The sequence below is a fragment of the Gymnoscopelus microlampas genome (assembly GCF_963454915.1).
Source record: "Gymnoscopelus microlampas genome assembly, chromosome: 2".
Lineage (NCBI taxonomy): Eukaryota > Metazoa > Chordata > Actinopteri > Myctophiformes > Myctophidae > Gymnoscopelus > Gymnoscopelus microlampas.
The window spans coordinates 43,799,344-43,816,586 of NC_139939.1; the positions used below are offsets into that span (position 1 = coordinate 43,799,344).

At 41.0% G+C, this 17,243-nt stretch overlaps 1 protein-coding gene across 1 annotated transcript; it reads right to left on the reverse strand.

Annotated features, from left to right (window-relative positions):
* Nucleotides 1-5,373: 5,373 nt before the first annotated feature.
* Nucleotides 5,374-16,298, reverse strand: znf207b (zinc finger protein 207, b). Its single transcript, XM_084041003.1, has 10 exons — nt 16,101-16,298; nt 14,551-14,677; nt 14,078-14,216; nt 12,368-12,553; nt 11,940-12,015; nt 10,542-10,603; nt 10,079-10,218; nt 7,165-7,413; nt 6,553-6,709; nt 5,374-6,165 (listed from the first exon to the last, which is right to left on the reverse strand). Exons 1-10 carry the CDS (start codon nt 16,139-16,141, stop codon nt 6,017-6,019), a joined length of 1,326 nt encoding a protein of 441 aa, XP_083897129.1. The 5' UTR covers nt 16,142-16,298; the 3' UTR covers nt 5,374-6,016.
* Nucleotides 16,299-17,243: the final 945 nt, after the last annotated feature.

Here is a 17,243-nt window from a genome sequence, read left to right on the forward strand (position 1 = left end):
CGTTTCGGTAGTGACACAATGGTGAAAAAAAAAAATGTTTTACTCCACTACAAAGTACTACCAATCAACTCTAAATTGCCTGAAACGTACTCCTAACAGGTTTTTGGGGGGACGATTTTGGCCTCCACACTTAGTGATTTTTTCGCATTTAACTTTCGTTTCGGTAAAATAAATTTTACCGAAACGAAAATTACCAATCAACTCTAAATTGCCTGAAACGTACTCCTAACAGGTTTTTGGGGGGACGATTTTGGCCTCCACACTTAGTGATTTTTTCGGATTTAACTTTCGTTTCGGTAAAATAAATTTTACCGAAACGAAAATTACCAATCAACTCTAAATTGCCTGAAACGTACTCCTAACAGGTTTTTGGGGGGACGATTTTGGCCTCCAAACTTAGTGATTTTTTCGGATTTAACTTTCGTTTCGGTAGTGACACAAAAACGTTTCGGTAGTGACACAATGGTGAAAAAAAAAAATGTTTTACTCCACTACAAAGTACTACCAATCAACTCTAAATTGCCTGAAACGTACTCCTAACAGGTTTTTTGGGGGACGATTTTGGCCTCCAAACTTAGTGATTTTTTCGGATTTAACTTTAGTTTCGGTAGTGACACAAAAACGTTTCGGTAGTGACACAATGGTGAAAAAAAAAATTACTCCACTACAAAGTACTACCAATCAACTCTAAATTGCCTGAAACGTACTCCTAACAGGTTTTTGGGGGGACGATTTTGGCCTCCACACTTAGTGATTTTGTCGGATTTAACTTTCGTTTCGGTAAAATAAATTTTACCGAAACAAATCATTTTCCTGATTTTTTTGGGTAGGCTAGAAAATTGGAAAAGTGGCAAAGACATTCTTTGATTTTTATTCTGGGATGAAAGATTTGGGAAAAAAAACTATTTTGAGCTTTTCTCAGTGTCAGTCCCAAATCAAAAGAAGCCAAAATACCAAGCAGAATATCAGAAAAATTGAGCATTTTCCTGATTTTTGGTGGGATAGAAAATTGAAAAAATTAAGCAATACGATACGATACGATACAACTTTATTGTCAGCTTTCACCGAAATTTGCTTTGTGTCCATGACGTCACCGTTCAAGATACAGGCAGGACATACACAATACATTACACAAAGTACATTACAGGACATTAGAAGCAGACAGAAACAAGCAATGTTTTATTTAGGTTCTGAAACGAAAATCAGTAAGATAGACTTGAGAAGTGAATTCGAATTGAATCTCAGATTATACTAAGATACCTTCACAGGGCCCGGGGGATCTTAGTATAATCTGAGCTTCAAATTGGAAGTGAATATTTGAAAAATTGAGCAATATCTAATTTGGGGTCTGAAAGGAAAATCAGTAAAATAATTGTTTAAAAAGTGAATTGGAAAAAAATGTGAGATTATTCTAAGATCCCCTGACCGATATGCATGCTTGAGATTTTTCTTTGAAATCATTTGTTTCACCTAGAAACTCCATTCACAGTTCAGAAATTCCACCTTACTGTGGACATGCATGCTTGAGATTTTTTCTTTGAAATCATTTGTAGTTTTGGAGATTTAAGCGCCCCATGCATTGTTAATGCGGCAATGGACATTTAAAGGCAGGCTTACAACTACATACTTACGCCTACTAGTAACCTCATTCATACTTTACAATGTTCATCTTACTGTGGACATGTTTGCCTGAAAAGGAATCTTTGAAATGTTGCATAGTTTTAGAATTGTACTGCTTTAAAAGTTCAGAGATTTATAATGGAGGTCGGTGGAAGATTTTGGGACCTCAAAAAAACACTTTCACCTAGAAACTCCACTCCAATTCCAATGTCTTGCTCAGTGACACCTCAACATGTGTACTGGCCTGGAATTGAACCTGGGTCAACCAGAGCCTCTAAATCCCCCAGGTAGGCTCTGACCACTCAGCTATGGTCGAGTACCACTACCACTGAGTTATTTTCACATAATATTTATATTCTTTCTCTGTTATTACTAGCGGTGGTGGAAAAGGTAGTCACATTGTGTACTTAAGTAAATAGTAGCACACAATGTAGAAATACTTTGTTACAAGTAAAAGTACCAGTATTATTACCAAATAATTGCAGTGGAGTATGTCGTGCTCAGGATCATACTATCGGGTCTTGAACCTTTAACCTTCGGCTCACTGCAGCCACTCTATCAATTCACCTACAGCTGTTTCTATGATATATGTGGATCTAAAACATTTTGAGGTCAAGGCCCCCATGTGAAAAGATGTAGTGTCAGGGCCCCCCACGAGAAAGATTTATATTTAATACTTAAAAAGGATTTTTTTTTTTCAAATTTGTCGATACTTTCACACAATGTCAGGGACAGGAATCAAACCTATAACATTCTGGTTCACACTTTTTTAAAGTTTTAAATAGCCCCATAAGAAAGATTTGTATTCAATAATTTTTTTTAAAGTGCACGGAACAAGACAGTTAAAAGAATAGTTCTCCTTCCGTGTAATCGGTCATGGAGTTAAAGAGCCTAATTTCTGTTGGGACAAGGTGCAACAGTGTTCTTAAACCATTCATTCTAGCAGAGCATCGAACGGAACATATCCTTGCGACAGTTTTTCTGGCCTGCCACTCACATCGTCCAGTATGGCCTGCATCTTATTGTGTGTGCATCTCTCCACAACAGACTCCAGTGAGTCCGGCCTCTCACCTGGTACTGAGCCAGCCAGCCTTCTTCACCAGCTTGTTCAGTCGCTCAGCATCCTTGTCCACCACACTGCCTCCCCAGCAGACTGCTGCATATAGAACAGGACACTTGCCACTGCTGACTGGTAAAACACTCCCTACCCCTTTTAACAGCATCACTTTTATAGTGTTCCAGCTCCAATTTTGTCTGATGATTTCTTTGTCCTCACTTGTAAAAAATGCTTGTTTTTCTGTATTCTGCTGTGTGAGTTCTCTCTCCTGGTTGGATAAAATTTGTATCCTGAACTGAAAATGCATTTTCTGTTTACTAGAGAGCTGGACAGACAGGGAAACCCGTTACTGAACACTCTAGTAGTAATGACTCAATGACTTGGATCAGAAAATAGAGCTATTTAACATTTAAACAAAACAGTATCACTTAGCCTACCTTTAAATTGAATGTCATTTGAATGTGCTATACGCACATGTTTCTGTGTTATGCAAATGTAATTTGGTATTGAAAATATATAAGCAATCGAATGTTAGTTTTCCATTTCACAAAATCCTTCAATAGGTGTGTATAATTCACAAATGTGTAGCCTATGGGGTGTTTTATTTTATGGTTTTAATTATGGACACAGTAATCACCAATTAAAAGTGCCAAATGGGTTTAACACAAAATAAATCTGAACCTAGTTTCCATTTATGGTCCTTTACAAAACATACAACAGCAAACAGACTATACAAACCAAACAAAAACACAATTGTGTGCGCATGCCATGATGCATGCTGTTAGATAGCATGTTATGTAGACAGATGCCAGGTCATTGTTGGCCTACAGTATATAGTTTCAATGTAGGCTGATAGGTTCTTGGTTTACTTATGTATTAGTTATTAGATTATTGGTTTACGTATTGCTTTATTAGATTACTATTTTTATGCATTTGATGTATTATGTGTATTATCGTGTCCTTGCTTACTGTAAATCGCTCTGGATTAAGAGTCTGCTAAATGCCTAACTGAAAACTGTTCTGGTCAAATCTGATATCCCTACTGATTCATGTGAATAATTTCAGTCACTTCAGATTCCCATTGGCTATCACGAGTTCACGACTAGGTAATGTGGGTCACCTTAGTGACATCATGGAAATGGTCAAATGGCAATTGACTCCAGCCGCAGCAGTGTGGTGGAGAATGAGATAGGAAGAGTTGTGTCAGTGACCCTAACACACTGTGAAATGTCGGTCAATTCGGTTTGTGAGAATAGCCCTGAACAGAGGCAAATGCAATTTCCCACCTTGCCTTTGGCCTGGTGGAGGTGAGACTATAATATTAGTGCAAGTGATATGTTTTTTTGGTTAAAGCGCTAGTCTATATGCTATAGTTTTTGATCAGTAAAGGGTCTCTAAAGATCTTTAGTAAATCAAATACATCTGTGTGGGTTTCCAATTTCAACCAATCAGGAGAGAGTACCGATTAATCATCTTAAAATATGTAGCATTCCAGTTCCAATTTTGTCTGCTCTTTTCATGTCATTACTTCCCATTTCACCTGTATGTGCTCTGCAGATTGTATGAAAATGTATTTTCGGTTTACAGATTGAGAGCCAGGGAGGACCCCGTTACTGAACACCACAATGATCACTTACAGAGCAAAATAAAAAGAAATTAAACAAAAATAAAATTAAAACGATTCACAGGAGGCAGGCAGTGATCACCCCATGTGCACAGTGCACACGCCCCCACCACCTCGTACAATTCAGCAGTCAAAGTCTCAGTCTCAAGTTCAACGCCCATTTAACACCATAAAAAGGCATGCAGACCTAAGGGCCATGTGCAAAAAGAGGAAAGCCAAATCATTCTCCATAGTATGACAGTGTTGCTCGCAAAAAAAGAACAACGCTCAGTCGCAGGACTGATTATTCAATGAATTTACAGACCTCTTAACTACGCAATATGCCAAATTGTAGTCTAGGCAGCAAAACAAAAAAAGACTGTCCCTGTTGATGTACAATGAATTTTAGTTACTTTAAATGAGGGTGCATTTGGACAGGACTCAGCAATGAAGACAGTAAACAGGACATAAGTCATTCATGTTTAAAGTATATATTTTTTTAAAGTGCAAGTACTACTTGCATTTCTAGTAAGATAATCAATGAGTTGGCTGGTAAGATAATCAATGAGTTGGACACCCTACAAGATTTTGACCGAATGTAACCCGAGTTCAGTTTCTCCATATCAATTTAGAAAAAAAAACAGTTAAGTGAAAACAGTCTTTGTTAAAAAGAAGCCAGTGTTAATTGCTGAATTATTCTGAGGGGAGTTACAGCCAATTAAAGGGCCACTTCCCAGATTTGAACCTGAATCCGATGTGAAAATATGACAACACCTCTCAAAGTCCCCTCAAAACGCTCTGGGATCACCCAGCCAGCTTATGTAAATGAGGCAACAAGAGCTCTGCTCTCTCTGTTGGATGAAACATTCACACAAATCGGTAATATTTCCCAGAGCATTTAGAGGTCGAGCTCGCGAGACAAGTTTTCAATCCACTTTTCACATACAGAACGACTCGGGTTACACACCAGCACAAATGAGGCATGCAGTATGACAAGTATTGTAGTTTAATCCAAACGACCAAATGCTTATAATCTTGACTAGTTCAAACCTTTGCGATGACTCTCCTCCAGCCGTGTCAGGACAAACCAGCATTGGATTTCAAGATGTTTTTATTACAACATAGATTCTTAAAACAATACAAAGGATGCATACAGTTACCCTTTCGACCATGGAATACCATCAAGAATAAACCTGAAATGAAAAATAAAGCTATAGACTGCTAAGTTGTGAAGTCAAACACTAAAAGTACTTGGAATCACCGTTTTTGCTACTGAGACCCTCACCAACCATGGTTGGGGACGCAAGTCCAACAGCACCTAAGTGTGCTGTGAGGGCCCCAATCATTATCTACCAGGAAAATAAAATAAAAACATGTTTACAAAAAAGAAACTTGCCTTCGTAAAGAGTTGGTACGTTCATGCAACTCCAGCAGCCTCAGAAACAATAATCATATTTTAAACACACTTCACTTCTATGAACCTGAGTGGAACATAAGGGGGGGGGGGGGGGGTATCTGTATGTTTTCAGATCGGATTAACAAACAGTTGTCATCAAGTTGTTTGGGATTTGGAATATTTCCCATTAACTGTCCGTGTGTTGCAATATAGCATTTCTGTCTTCACCGCCACAGGTCTTATACAGGTCATTGCCTTGTGGCTAGGTCTGAATAAAAGCACAGGATGAGAGAAAGGTGTTAACCTCCAAACCTAGTGAGGTGGCTCTCTGTTTGCCGCTTCAATACCGTCCCGCCGGAGACATAACCGGAGGCCTCATGCCCATGGGAGGACCTCCCTGGTAGGGCACCATTGGGGGGCCCTGCCCATATGGAGGCATCCCTCCGGGCATGTAGCCGGGCATGGCCTGGGGAGGGGCACCATACTGACCTGAGGAGAGAAAAGCAGGATGGTAAAGGATTAAAAAGGTTAATAAATCCCATTTCCCATTAAAGTAAAAAGTAACAATAGGGCTGGGCAATTAACAAAACCAACATTTTGAACCAACAACAGACTTAATAACTTTTTTTGTCTTATACATTAACAAATCGACACAATAGTTCCAATAGATTTTACATAAATCAACCCAGTTGCGGGATGCAAAAAAGGCCGATCCCCAAGCTCACAGATCTGCCATTTTCACCATCAATATTATTTTATAATACTCATTAATCATAATCGGGGCAAAAGTTTGAAATATTGATTTGTTGTCATGTCGCCCAGCCCTAATGGATAACTGGTGATGAAATTAAAGCCCTCTCTGTGCTACGCTCTCACCGTGCATGGGATGCCTCATGCCAGGTTGCTGTGGCGACATGCCTTGCTGTTGAGGCATCATGCCTCCAACAGCCGCCACGGGCGGGGCAGCCACATGGGCTTGCCCCGCCCTTGGAATGAGACGCTGGTAACGAGGGAGCTGGGCTCTTCTCTCCTCCTGTTGGCAGGGCACAACACACAGGACATGCCTTCAGACTAGAGACACACAGTGACACCCCCTCTCTGAGCAAGGGCCCAAACACTCAATACAAGCACACAGTATATATATTACACAGGAACCACTGAACCTTGAGATGGTGATAATGATAATGGTTCAAACTCTGCCCATCAAGTGCACCAGGTAATCTGAATTGAACCATCTTTTACCATTGGCAGAAGAAAAGATAACATTACATTATGGGATGTCTCAATACTAGAAGAAAAAAAAAACTGCTCCATTTGGAATTTCACTGAACTAGCCATGAATATTTAATGTTACTTGAGTGACCATGAACGTCATTTTTTTTTAAACCAAACATGGCAACATCATCATGACAGAGAAAGACGCCATTACATATATATCATATATTACTTACTGTGAAAAGTGCAAAATGCAAAGCTCAAGCAACTTACCAGAGAGATATCCTCATCAGGGTGGATCAACTTACTAGTTGCACTCGTGGTGGTGAGGGTGGCAGGCTTACTACTGGCCACTGTGGCTGGGGGCTTAGCCACAGTGCTGTTAGAGGGGTTAGAGGAAGAGGAGGAGGAAGAGGAGGCAGAGGGCTGGGTGTAGGCAGGGAATGTTGCTTTGGGAGGTTCGGAGGAGGCGGCCGTGGTGAGAGAGTTTGAAACCGCGGTTCCGGGTGCGCTCTGCTGGGCCTGTGCAAAGAGACGGACAGTTAGAGGAACACTCAAACTAATACGTCTTTCGAGTTTCAACAGTCTCCCGTTATTGTCAAAGCAGGAAATTGAAAGCAAACAGATAGAACTACAGCTATTATCCCGCGCCACAAGGGGCAATAGAACTACAGCTATTATCCCACGCCACAAGGGGCAATAGAACTACAGCTATTATCCCGCGCCACAAGGGGCAATTGCCTCCAGTAACAATGAATTCTGGGTATTGTAGAATCGGCTGCAAAAAACATTGCACGTGATCAAAATGTTTTCACTTTGATCAACAGTTAATTTTGTTCGAAGCTAATGTTAATGTCCTTAACTACTTAAAGTAGCTTAAAGTTAGTACTCACTATGTCAATGGTTGAAACCCTGAGATTTAAGAGCCAAAAATAGGCTAAATAATTAACTGGGATTAAATTAATCCTATGAAATTGTTGACCGTAACCTGGATCTGAAACAAAATGTTAGATTTAGATATTGTAGATTTCCTTTCACTTTTTTCAAACCTCAAATTTATGTTTTCATTTTTAGCTAATGGTCATCCATACAACAGCATAAAAACCATCAAATGGGAGTAACATACACGGATGCCATCTAGTACACATTTCCCAATTTAGGAAATATTGACAAATGCATTCAATGTTGTTCATCCATATGCGTTCAAAGTTGTTCATCCATACAAGGGCTTAAAAGCCTCAGAGGGAAGTAACAAACACGGATGCCATGTGGTGCTCATTGCCCCATTAGGAAATATTGAGCAACGCATTCAATCAATGTTGTTCAAGCATGTTCTTACAGCAAATGGCAACACTTACACATGGACCCATTCACAAACAGCGTGAACTTTGCCGCAAGATAAGTTCTTTCCAAACATGTGCGTCAATTGCAAAATCCATGCTTGTTAGGCAAGGTAGGGGTGGATGATGCAACACATGCCTAGGAAGAATGAAAAAGAAAAACACTACATGCTCGACAAAAAAAGAAAGCAGGGCAGTTCAGTGGGTTAACCAAATAATGCTGGACGTATTACATGTACTGTACCTCCCTACAAACACTCAGCCTCTTTATGGGAAAGCATTTACAGCCAGTCAACATGTAATAATGTACATGCTGCTGCCACAGCCTTGTCAGCGTACTTGTTGTGTGTTAGGGTACAGAGGCTGTGAGGAGGAGGAGGCTGACTGTACGTGGGCAGGTGGAGGGGAATCGGCTACTGTGCTACTGGGAACACAAGAGCCCATCTGCAGCTTGAAAGAGAAGGAGATTACATTGATCTACACAGCATGTCTCTGACATACGAGAGGCAAACCTAGACACACACAGAGGGCGTGATAAATGCTTACACGTCTGTCAACATGACAAAAAGGATGAAACCCAATTAGACCGGAAAGGGCGCAGGAACTAGAAAAAGAGGAACCACTAATGGAACTTAAGGATGGGTGGGGTAGCATAATAAAACAAGATTCACGGATCAGTCAAGTGCAAAAAGCAACAGGATACAAACCCAACTTCCCCCCTCGATGTAGCGTTAGTCACAACTCTTGATAGTTACAAATGTACACGTGTGCTGATAAAAACAAATAAAGAGTGCAAGCAGGCATCATTGAGATGTCACGTCTAGTTCTATTAACTATTCACAGGCCACCTAAATAGGCTGCCAGCTTCATTGATGACTTAGACAATTTACTGATTAAGTGAATTAAATATTCAATACAGATTAGTGCCAATGGCAATAGTGCAAAATAACCATTTGCTACCTTTGACTGTCTCAGTATGTGAAAGGGCTGATAGAGAGCCTTGATATCTCAAAGCTTGTTTGACCTTGCCTTCTGATCATTTCTGTTTTCTTTCATGTCTATTACTGCTGACATTCAAATTAGATCAGATACTGGGGGGAAAACAAAAAAAAAAAAAACGAAGGGTCCATCAATGAAAACATTGCTGCACTGTTTACGAAGGTGGTGATGTCACTATCACTAACCGCTACTTGAAAAGAAATCCAGAGAAGAACAAATTCATGTTGATCTAAATATTTGAATTAGGAAGAAGATCCGCTAGGTATACATCTGCAACCGAATAAGCTTTTGGTATTATGCATTTAAGAAACAAAGATAGTACCTTTATCAGTCATTGTTAACGTTCTGAAAACAAACGCTGAACCGGGATGTACATGGTTCATCACTAATATCCTGAAGATTAGTTGACCCTTGCAGGCCGACGCTCCTAAAACTGTTTAACAGATGACCACGACAGTAGATAGTATAGTAGAGTTTAGAGTAGTTTACAACGGAAATGATTACCAACTTCGAAGTCCACCACGTTTTAAAGTGTATATAAAAATACTGATTGTTTTGTTTAAATAGCTGTGGTTTTCCCATGTAAAAAGTGCTAATTTGCATATTTGACAATATATCTATTATCTAATATATACGATTGTGGGATGTAACACAACTAGTTCAGATTTTGAAGTGCAGAGAAGCACCCCTCCTCCAGTGGAAGAATGTGAAAACGGCACTCTAGTGGTTCTACACATACAGTATAATAATCTGTATAGTCAAAGTCATGCCTCCAACCCATTATTCACCACACACAGCCATCGACACCAGTCAAAAAGCTACAGGAAAATCCTGTTTCTCCAACCCACCTGTGCTGCACTGGGGAACAGAGGTTTGCTGACGGCAGGTTGGGCTGCCGGTGCAGCCAATCGGCTGGGCATTCCTCCTGGTACAGGGGCCTGGGCCATGTGGGGCATGCCAGGCCTGGGAGCCATGTGGGGTGGCATTCCTGACAAGCAAGCAAAAAGTGAATATTACATTTTTAAAGAGCACAATTCTTTCAAAAACGGCTGAGCACAATTCTTTTCAAAAACTGCTACTGTACCTACTTTGCAAGTCACTCTAGGCAAGAGTGTCCACTAAATGCCATAATTACAATTGCATTCACTGGTACAGAGATTAAATTGATCCATTTGTAATATATAATTCCAGCAAAGATAATATTGTAGGCTTTGAATAAATGAATACATCAACACCAAATTATTGCACAATAATCTTGGCTCGTTGGTGGAATAAGTCACGTGTCTCTTTCAGAATACAATCAATTCTTACCTGGGGGCATTCCATGCATCCCTGGCATCATGGGAGGCATCATTCCTCCCATTTGCATCATGCTGTGAAGACATCAAACCCAGACATTAACCCTTTACCACCTGAGGCGATTCTTAATTTTCATTTCTAAATCCAAACTAAACTAAATCCAGTTTCTTAAAATAAAAATAAAAAAAGCAGATCTACAAGCTCATGGCGCGGCACTCGGTGCTGCGCCATGAGCTTGTATATCTGCTATTTTTGAATAGCCAAAGAAATCTAAAGTGACACAGATGCGTTTCAGGTCTTAATGGGTTAATGAAAATGTGAACATTTGATTGAGTAGTACTGAAAGCATTGTTGAAACTTAGTAGAACCATGCGTTGCAGTAACCTGCCATAAGTTCTAAACAGGCACGAATTTGCCCGAATTTTGCCCCAGGCCCGTTCCGAGCAATGACCATAATTTTAAGCCTGAGAGCGGCCCGATAGCCAGAGAAAACAAAACAAAAAAGCCATTAGGCAGCACCAGCGGCTCAAATTATAGCAGAGTGTGAGAAAACAAACTTATAGTTGGCGAAATGGCAGCTTCACATGTTCATAAAAAACCTGCAAAGTTGCACACAAAATAAAGTTAATTCCTCGTCACACTACAAGCCTACTCTGCAATGCCCTTCTCTCCCCCCCCCCCCCCGACTGTCTCAGTGGCTACTGTTTCCTGTAATTTATACTTCGCCCTACAACGGTCACATACACCGAACACAGCAGCAGATCTACAAACCCACAACAGGTGGCATCCGCATCGCATTCTGGGCTTGCAGATCTGCCATGTTTGGTGTGCAAAACCTCCATGGGACCAAGTACAAATCAGGCAAATCGTCTGCTTCAGCCGTACTGATGTATGGCTCATTTAAGTAACAGATCTTCAAGTACACGATAGACGGTGGCGCATTGTTAGCTTGTAGATCGAATGGCTATTCGGTGCGTCAGACCAGCGCGCAATTAAGTATAAATCAGGCAGCCGGGCCAGTGCAGAAACTTCTCTCTGCTGCCTGCCCTGTAGAATTTGAGAACTCTACTCTGCCATGCTATAAGTGCATAAAACCGTCATCTGTTGGAGGGCTTAAAATAATATTTAGCACAGCTTAAAATAATACTCGTAGCACGTTAATATGATTTGGAACCCCCGACCAAGCCAGACGGTCTACCGTGGAGGATTCAAACCCCTAGTCTGCATGGTGGTGGGCAGGAACTTGACTCCTGCACCACCTGCACGCCCCATAACTTCAGCCTATCAAAGCTCAACACTGCTTTACTTTAACTATAAATGAAAAAACACCCCAAACCAAAAACGGCCATTTCAACATCACAGGAGTAATGGCATTTACTGTGATGTGAAGTGGGATGAGAAAATACCTACCCTGGTGGCATTCCATGCATGTTAGGGGGCATCCCATGCATCATCGCTGGATGACCTGGCATCATAGGAGGCATTCCTGTAACAAAAGACACAAAAATGATCATCAACTGACAGATCAATAGTAAAGTAAACTACATGGCTTACCACAAGGACACATGTAAAAAAAAAGTTTGTGTTTATGACCGACCCCATGAAGCCTTGAATTCATGGAGATTTGAATACCGTCTCCTACCGGCTAATGTATCCGGTAGGAGACACAAAGGAGACTCTTCATCAAATTATTGGCTTAGGAATGAGACAAAAACAAAACATCTCCATGAATTCAAGGCTTCATGGGGTGTGTAATTGATAGAAAATAAGCCATTTTTTGGGTGAACTATTCCTTTAACTCTTCAAAGAGTCAGCTCCACCAATAACCACGTCCTTGCCTTGATATGCTCCAGGAGGCATCCCTGGTGCTCCAGCACCAGGAGGAATGCCAGGCTGGGCCATAGGAACGGCATACGCTGCCTGCTGCGGAGGCTGGGCTGCAGCTGGCTGTTGAAATGATGGGCCTGCCTCGTCGTCATCCGAATCCTCATCAGAATCATCCTGCTGTTTCTTTTTCTGGCTCTCTGGAAACAAACACCGTGACACATATTTGATAAGAAAGAGCACAATCACCTTGCATTTCTACAGATCCGGGTGGTACCCAGTTCAGAATGTCATTTAGATAGCATCTTGTTTAGACCGATGCCTACGTGGTGTCCTAGCTTTATTTGAAGCACTACTTGGTTCACTTCGCACTCTACTTATGAGGCTACCGATTGTTGTTGAAGTGGTCGATTGTTGACTAGGACGGGTAAGGGTTAAAGGACGACTTCACCACTTTTCAACATATCTTCATATAATAGGTCCTCACTAATGCTCATGATAAAATGGTACCATTTTTTTCTAATCAGTCTGTGTCTCAGAGGAGGGCTGTAGACAGTTCAGAAACCCGTCTACCACTGACATCATCAATGGGGAATCCAAGCTAATAGAAACTGCAGGCTTTGTATTCCTGGAAAGTTGCAATGCAATAATAGATCCCATTGTTCTCGCCTTAATAAAAATCTGAATAAAAAAATTGTAATCTTTTTTGGGGAAAAAATCCTGCCTAACGATGATGTCACTGGTAGACGGGTTTCTGGACTGTCCACAGCCCTCCTATGACACACAGACCAAGTAGATTTTTTTTTTATCATTTTATCATGAGCATTAGTGAGGACCTATTATATGAAGATATGTTGAAAAGTGGTGAAGTCGTCCTTTAATGCCATTCACTCCAATATCACGCTTGTGAGACGCTCTGGATTATAAGAGTCTGCCAAATGGCTAAATTGCAAATGGTTTTTGATGGACCCGGGTGGTAGCGTTTGATGGATTTTATGCACGTTTGCGCACGTTCTTTATAGAAAAATATACTTCAACACCTTCAGAGTAGTGATAGGTCGTTCCTGATCTACTCATTCTAAAGAACTTTGCCGTGAACAGGAACCAACTAGTTCACCTCCTGAAACAACGTTCATGCTTTCGTTCATGCCGCCCGTACACAGGACGGGAGGGCGGGCTGTTCCCGCGACAGACAGCGGTTCGGTTGAGTTGTTTTTCACAGTATAGACAATATTGCTAGTAAACGTTGAATGAATCGTTTGAACAAATCATTTCCGTGAACATGAGCGAAATTGTACGTTCACTGAAATGCTTTTCCCCCCACAAATACTTCACAGTACGATATTTACGGGAAAATGGGGAAATCTGTTCAAATTTGGTTCAAACGGTTATTAGTTAAGCATCCACATTCATCTGACTATACTGCAGTAGATTCAGAGTATTTGCATATGTACAAAAAAGACTGACACGCGACATTGATTGACTTGAAAGCCTGAAACCCTAAACTGCAGTGTGTGTGTGTGTGTGTGTGTGTGTGTGTGTGTGTGTGTGTGTGTGTGTGTGTGTGTGTGTGTGTGTGTGTGTGTGTGTGTGTGTGTGTCAACATCTAAGCTTCATTTCTACTCCGTTGCATGATGGCGCCACTTGCCGACAAAATCTGATCATCAAGTTCGCCAACACCACGTTGTAATAATACATCTTAATATAAATGAGGAATTACTCACCTTGTGACTTCTGTTCCAACGTCCGTCTTCTCTCCTGCATATCTTTCTCTGGAATACCCTCCATGCCATAGATCTCCAATTCTATGTCGACCCTTCCTGGTATGGCATTTGGAACACCATCAATGGTCTCTTTGTGTACCTGAAACACAGAGACGTGGGACTTTATAAGCCTGCATCTCATCCATGCCTCATGTATGCTTCAACACCCTTAACCCATTAAGACCTTAAACGCATCTGTGTCACTTTAAATTTCTTTGGCTATTCAAAAATAGCAGATATACAAGCTCATAGCGCGGCACCGAGTGCCGCGCTATGAGCTTGTAGATCTGCTATTTTTGAAAAATGGTGAAAAAATATTTTTTACATTATTTTCAAAAAAACATTAGGATTTAGAATTTGTTTTGAATCGGCCTCAGGTCTTAATGGGTTAATAAAGGACAGCTTGATGAGTGAGCAGACAGTGTGACACCCACCTGCATGCAGTGAATGGCCAAACCTGGGCCTGTGTACAGCTTTTTGTGACAAATGTGGCATTTAAAGTGTTTGGCCTTCTGGTGCTGGATTAGAATCTTCTCATCGTCAAAGTCTCGATTACAATACCTTTACGACACAAGTTAAGGACTGTGTCCACAGATAGGGAACAGAGACAAAACACTAGTTCATATGTCAACATTACAACAGTGGGCATTACTTTAGGTATACAATCACGAACAGATTAGACACAGCAATTGAATATACAACTTTTTCTTGGCGACCAAGTCCGTTCAATTGAATTTCAGGTGTTGGCAACCTTACGTACAGGGACTCCCTCTTTCATATCAAGGTCCATTATTTATTCGGCATTTGAGCCACTGACCACCATTTGATTAGATTTGACCTCAGACCCAAGACTTAGAATATTATGTTATCATTGGATACGATTTTGTCCGCAACTCCATGCTGTACATGGCCATAACAGGCCAACATTGATCAAAATAACATTTAATGAAGTAATACAGATGTTTAACAATAATTTAACTCTTGAGAGCATGAAATGAAACCAAATGGACCTCTCAAGAGATAAAGCTCTACAAGAGTCCATTTGGTTTATATCAACTCTCCATCATTTAGCTGAGGACCACCTGGGACCCGCTAAAGCAGTGGTTCTCAACCAGTGGTCCGGGGACCACCAGCGGTCCTTGAGGGGGTTCCCAGCCTAATTAATAGTTAGGAACCAAATGGACCCTTATGTGTCTGTAACTCTGAGTGTACAAATGGAACCAAATGGACCCCAACAGGTCCATTTGGTTCCATTTGTACACTCTCAGAGTTAAATGAACACTAATGACGATGATACAGTGTAGATTGGGACCCCCAAGAAATCAAAATGGTTGAGTCCCTGGCATATCTTTTCAAATGGGGTCCCTGGGCTAATATGTGTCAATTTGGGGGTCCTTGACACGGAAAAGGTTGAAAACCACTGCGCTAAAGGACCACTGGTAGTCCCCAGACCACTGGTTGAGAACCACTGCTATAGACGGACAGCACAACAACTGGTCTCCACTCCACCAATGGAAAGATGAACGTTGTGTTCACATGATATAACGTCACATAGATATACAAAATAACAGCCAGAACATAATGAGCTCGGCTTTTCTATAATAAAAAAAAAGGGGGGGGGGTAAGTTATTGCATTGGTAAGCATTAGCAAAGGCCACACCGGACCTGTGAATGAACCCACACGACACACACAGTTCATGTTATTATTCCATAGCTAAAGATGCTAAGCGGTTAGCCCATGATGACTGAGAGGAAGCCAACACCTCTGGCTTAGGCCCGTCCCGTCCGAAGAAAAACAGCAGATCTACCAGCTCACAGCGCGTTGCGGAAGACACGCGCTGTGAGCTTGAAGAGCTGCTTGTTTTTGGACACCGTGACGTCGTATGGAGCATAATTACACACAAGCGTCGTTTGTGACTGAAGCTAAATGCTAACGTGTAGCTAAGCTACTTCTTCCTCGTTTCACACACAGTGTAAAGGATACCAGCACCACGGCTTCATCTGCTTCTTCTTTTTGCGTCCCATGATTCAAAAAATATATATATATTATACTGACAAAAACAAAGCGCGTAAAGCGGTAATAATACTATTATTAGACTGTGTAGCGTTATCTGTGTGATAACAGCATGCTGCTGTTGTTTGCCTGCTTTTAGCCCCGAAATGGCGCTTTTATACCGGAAGTGCTCCGCGGAGCGGATTACCCATAAGGCATTGCTGCTGCAGAAACGTGCTTCTTCTTCTTTTGTGTTTATTTACCCACAGCATATTCTGGTGGCGATACGGCCCCCTGCTGGTGAAAAAAAACAAAGGACAAATTACATTTTTGTTTTTGGATTCAATCATTTTCTGAAGCAGACTGACTCCCAGGGGGCATTTACAGATGACAATAAAGTGACAATTTAAGGACTTTTAAGACCTTTTTAATTCCAAAAAAAAAAAAAACGGGAAATGGGAAAAAAGACCATTACTGCGTCAGTGATCAAACTAAATATACTACAAAAACGTGTCAATCAAATATGATTATTTAGGGGAGCAGCGGCCAGAAAGTTCTACATAATGTTATTATCAGTATTTTCTTTTTGTAGCGTTGTTATTTTGCCCACTTTACCCGGAACCCCTGTATGTTCTGGAAGTCACTCAGAACCCAATCCATATCATTTTCACTGTGCATTCTCTTTTTACACCAAATTGGATTTCCCTCAACATATTAGGATGTACTGGGTAGGCTACACTAGAAGCACTGTTCTTCAATCAATACTGTGGCCATTCCGGACTTTTACTCGCAACAGAGTATTTCTACATTGCGGCATTGATACTTTTACTTAAGTCAAAAATGTGAGTACTTTTTCCACCACTGCCACCATTAAGCCCACACTGCCTTCTTTAACTCAGAACTGGAAAAAAAAGAAGTCACTATTGCTGGTCCCATCCCAAATCCTCCTAGGATGGTAGACCAGGATCCATAGATCTGTGTTTGAATGCCTCTGAAAGGCATTGGTGGAAGAAGTAGTAGGTTTTGTTTTACTTGAGTAAAAAGTAGCAATACCACAATATAAAAATAAAAATCTGTTACAAGATGTTACTAAAAATGTGTCAAACGTTTTCAAAAATCACAATATGTAACATG

Bases quoted from the DNA above. Each gene is read 5' to 3' on its own strand.
- znf207b (XM_084041003.1), bottom strand. From the start codon at position 16,141: ATGGGACGCAAAAAGAAGAAGCAGATGAAGCCGTGGTGCTG. The intron at 14,217-14,550 runs GTGGGTGTCACA...TCTGTGTTTCAG, and splicing joins TGGCCATTCACTGCATGCAG to GTACACAAAGAGACCATTGA. The intron at 10,219-10,541 runs GTAAGAATTGAT...CTTGCTTGTCAG, and splicing joins GATGCATGGAATGCCCCCAG to GAATGCCACCCCACATGGCT.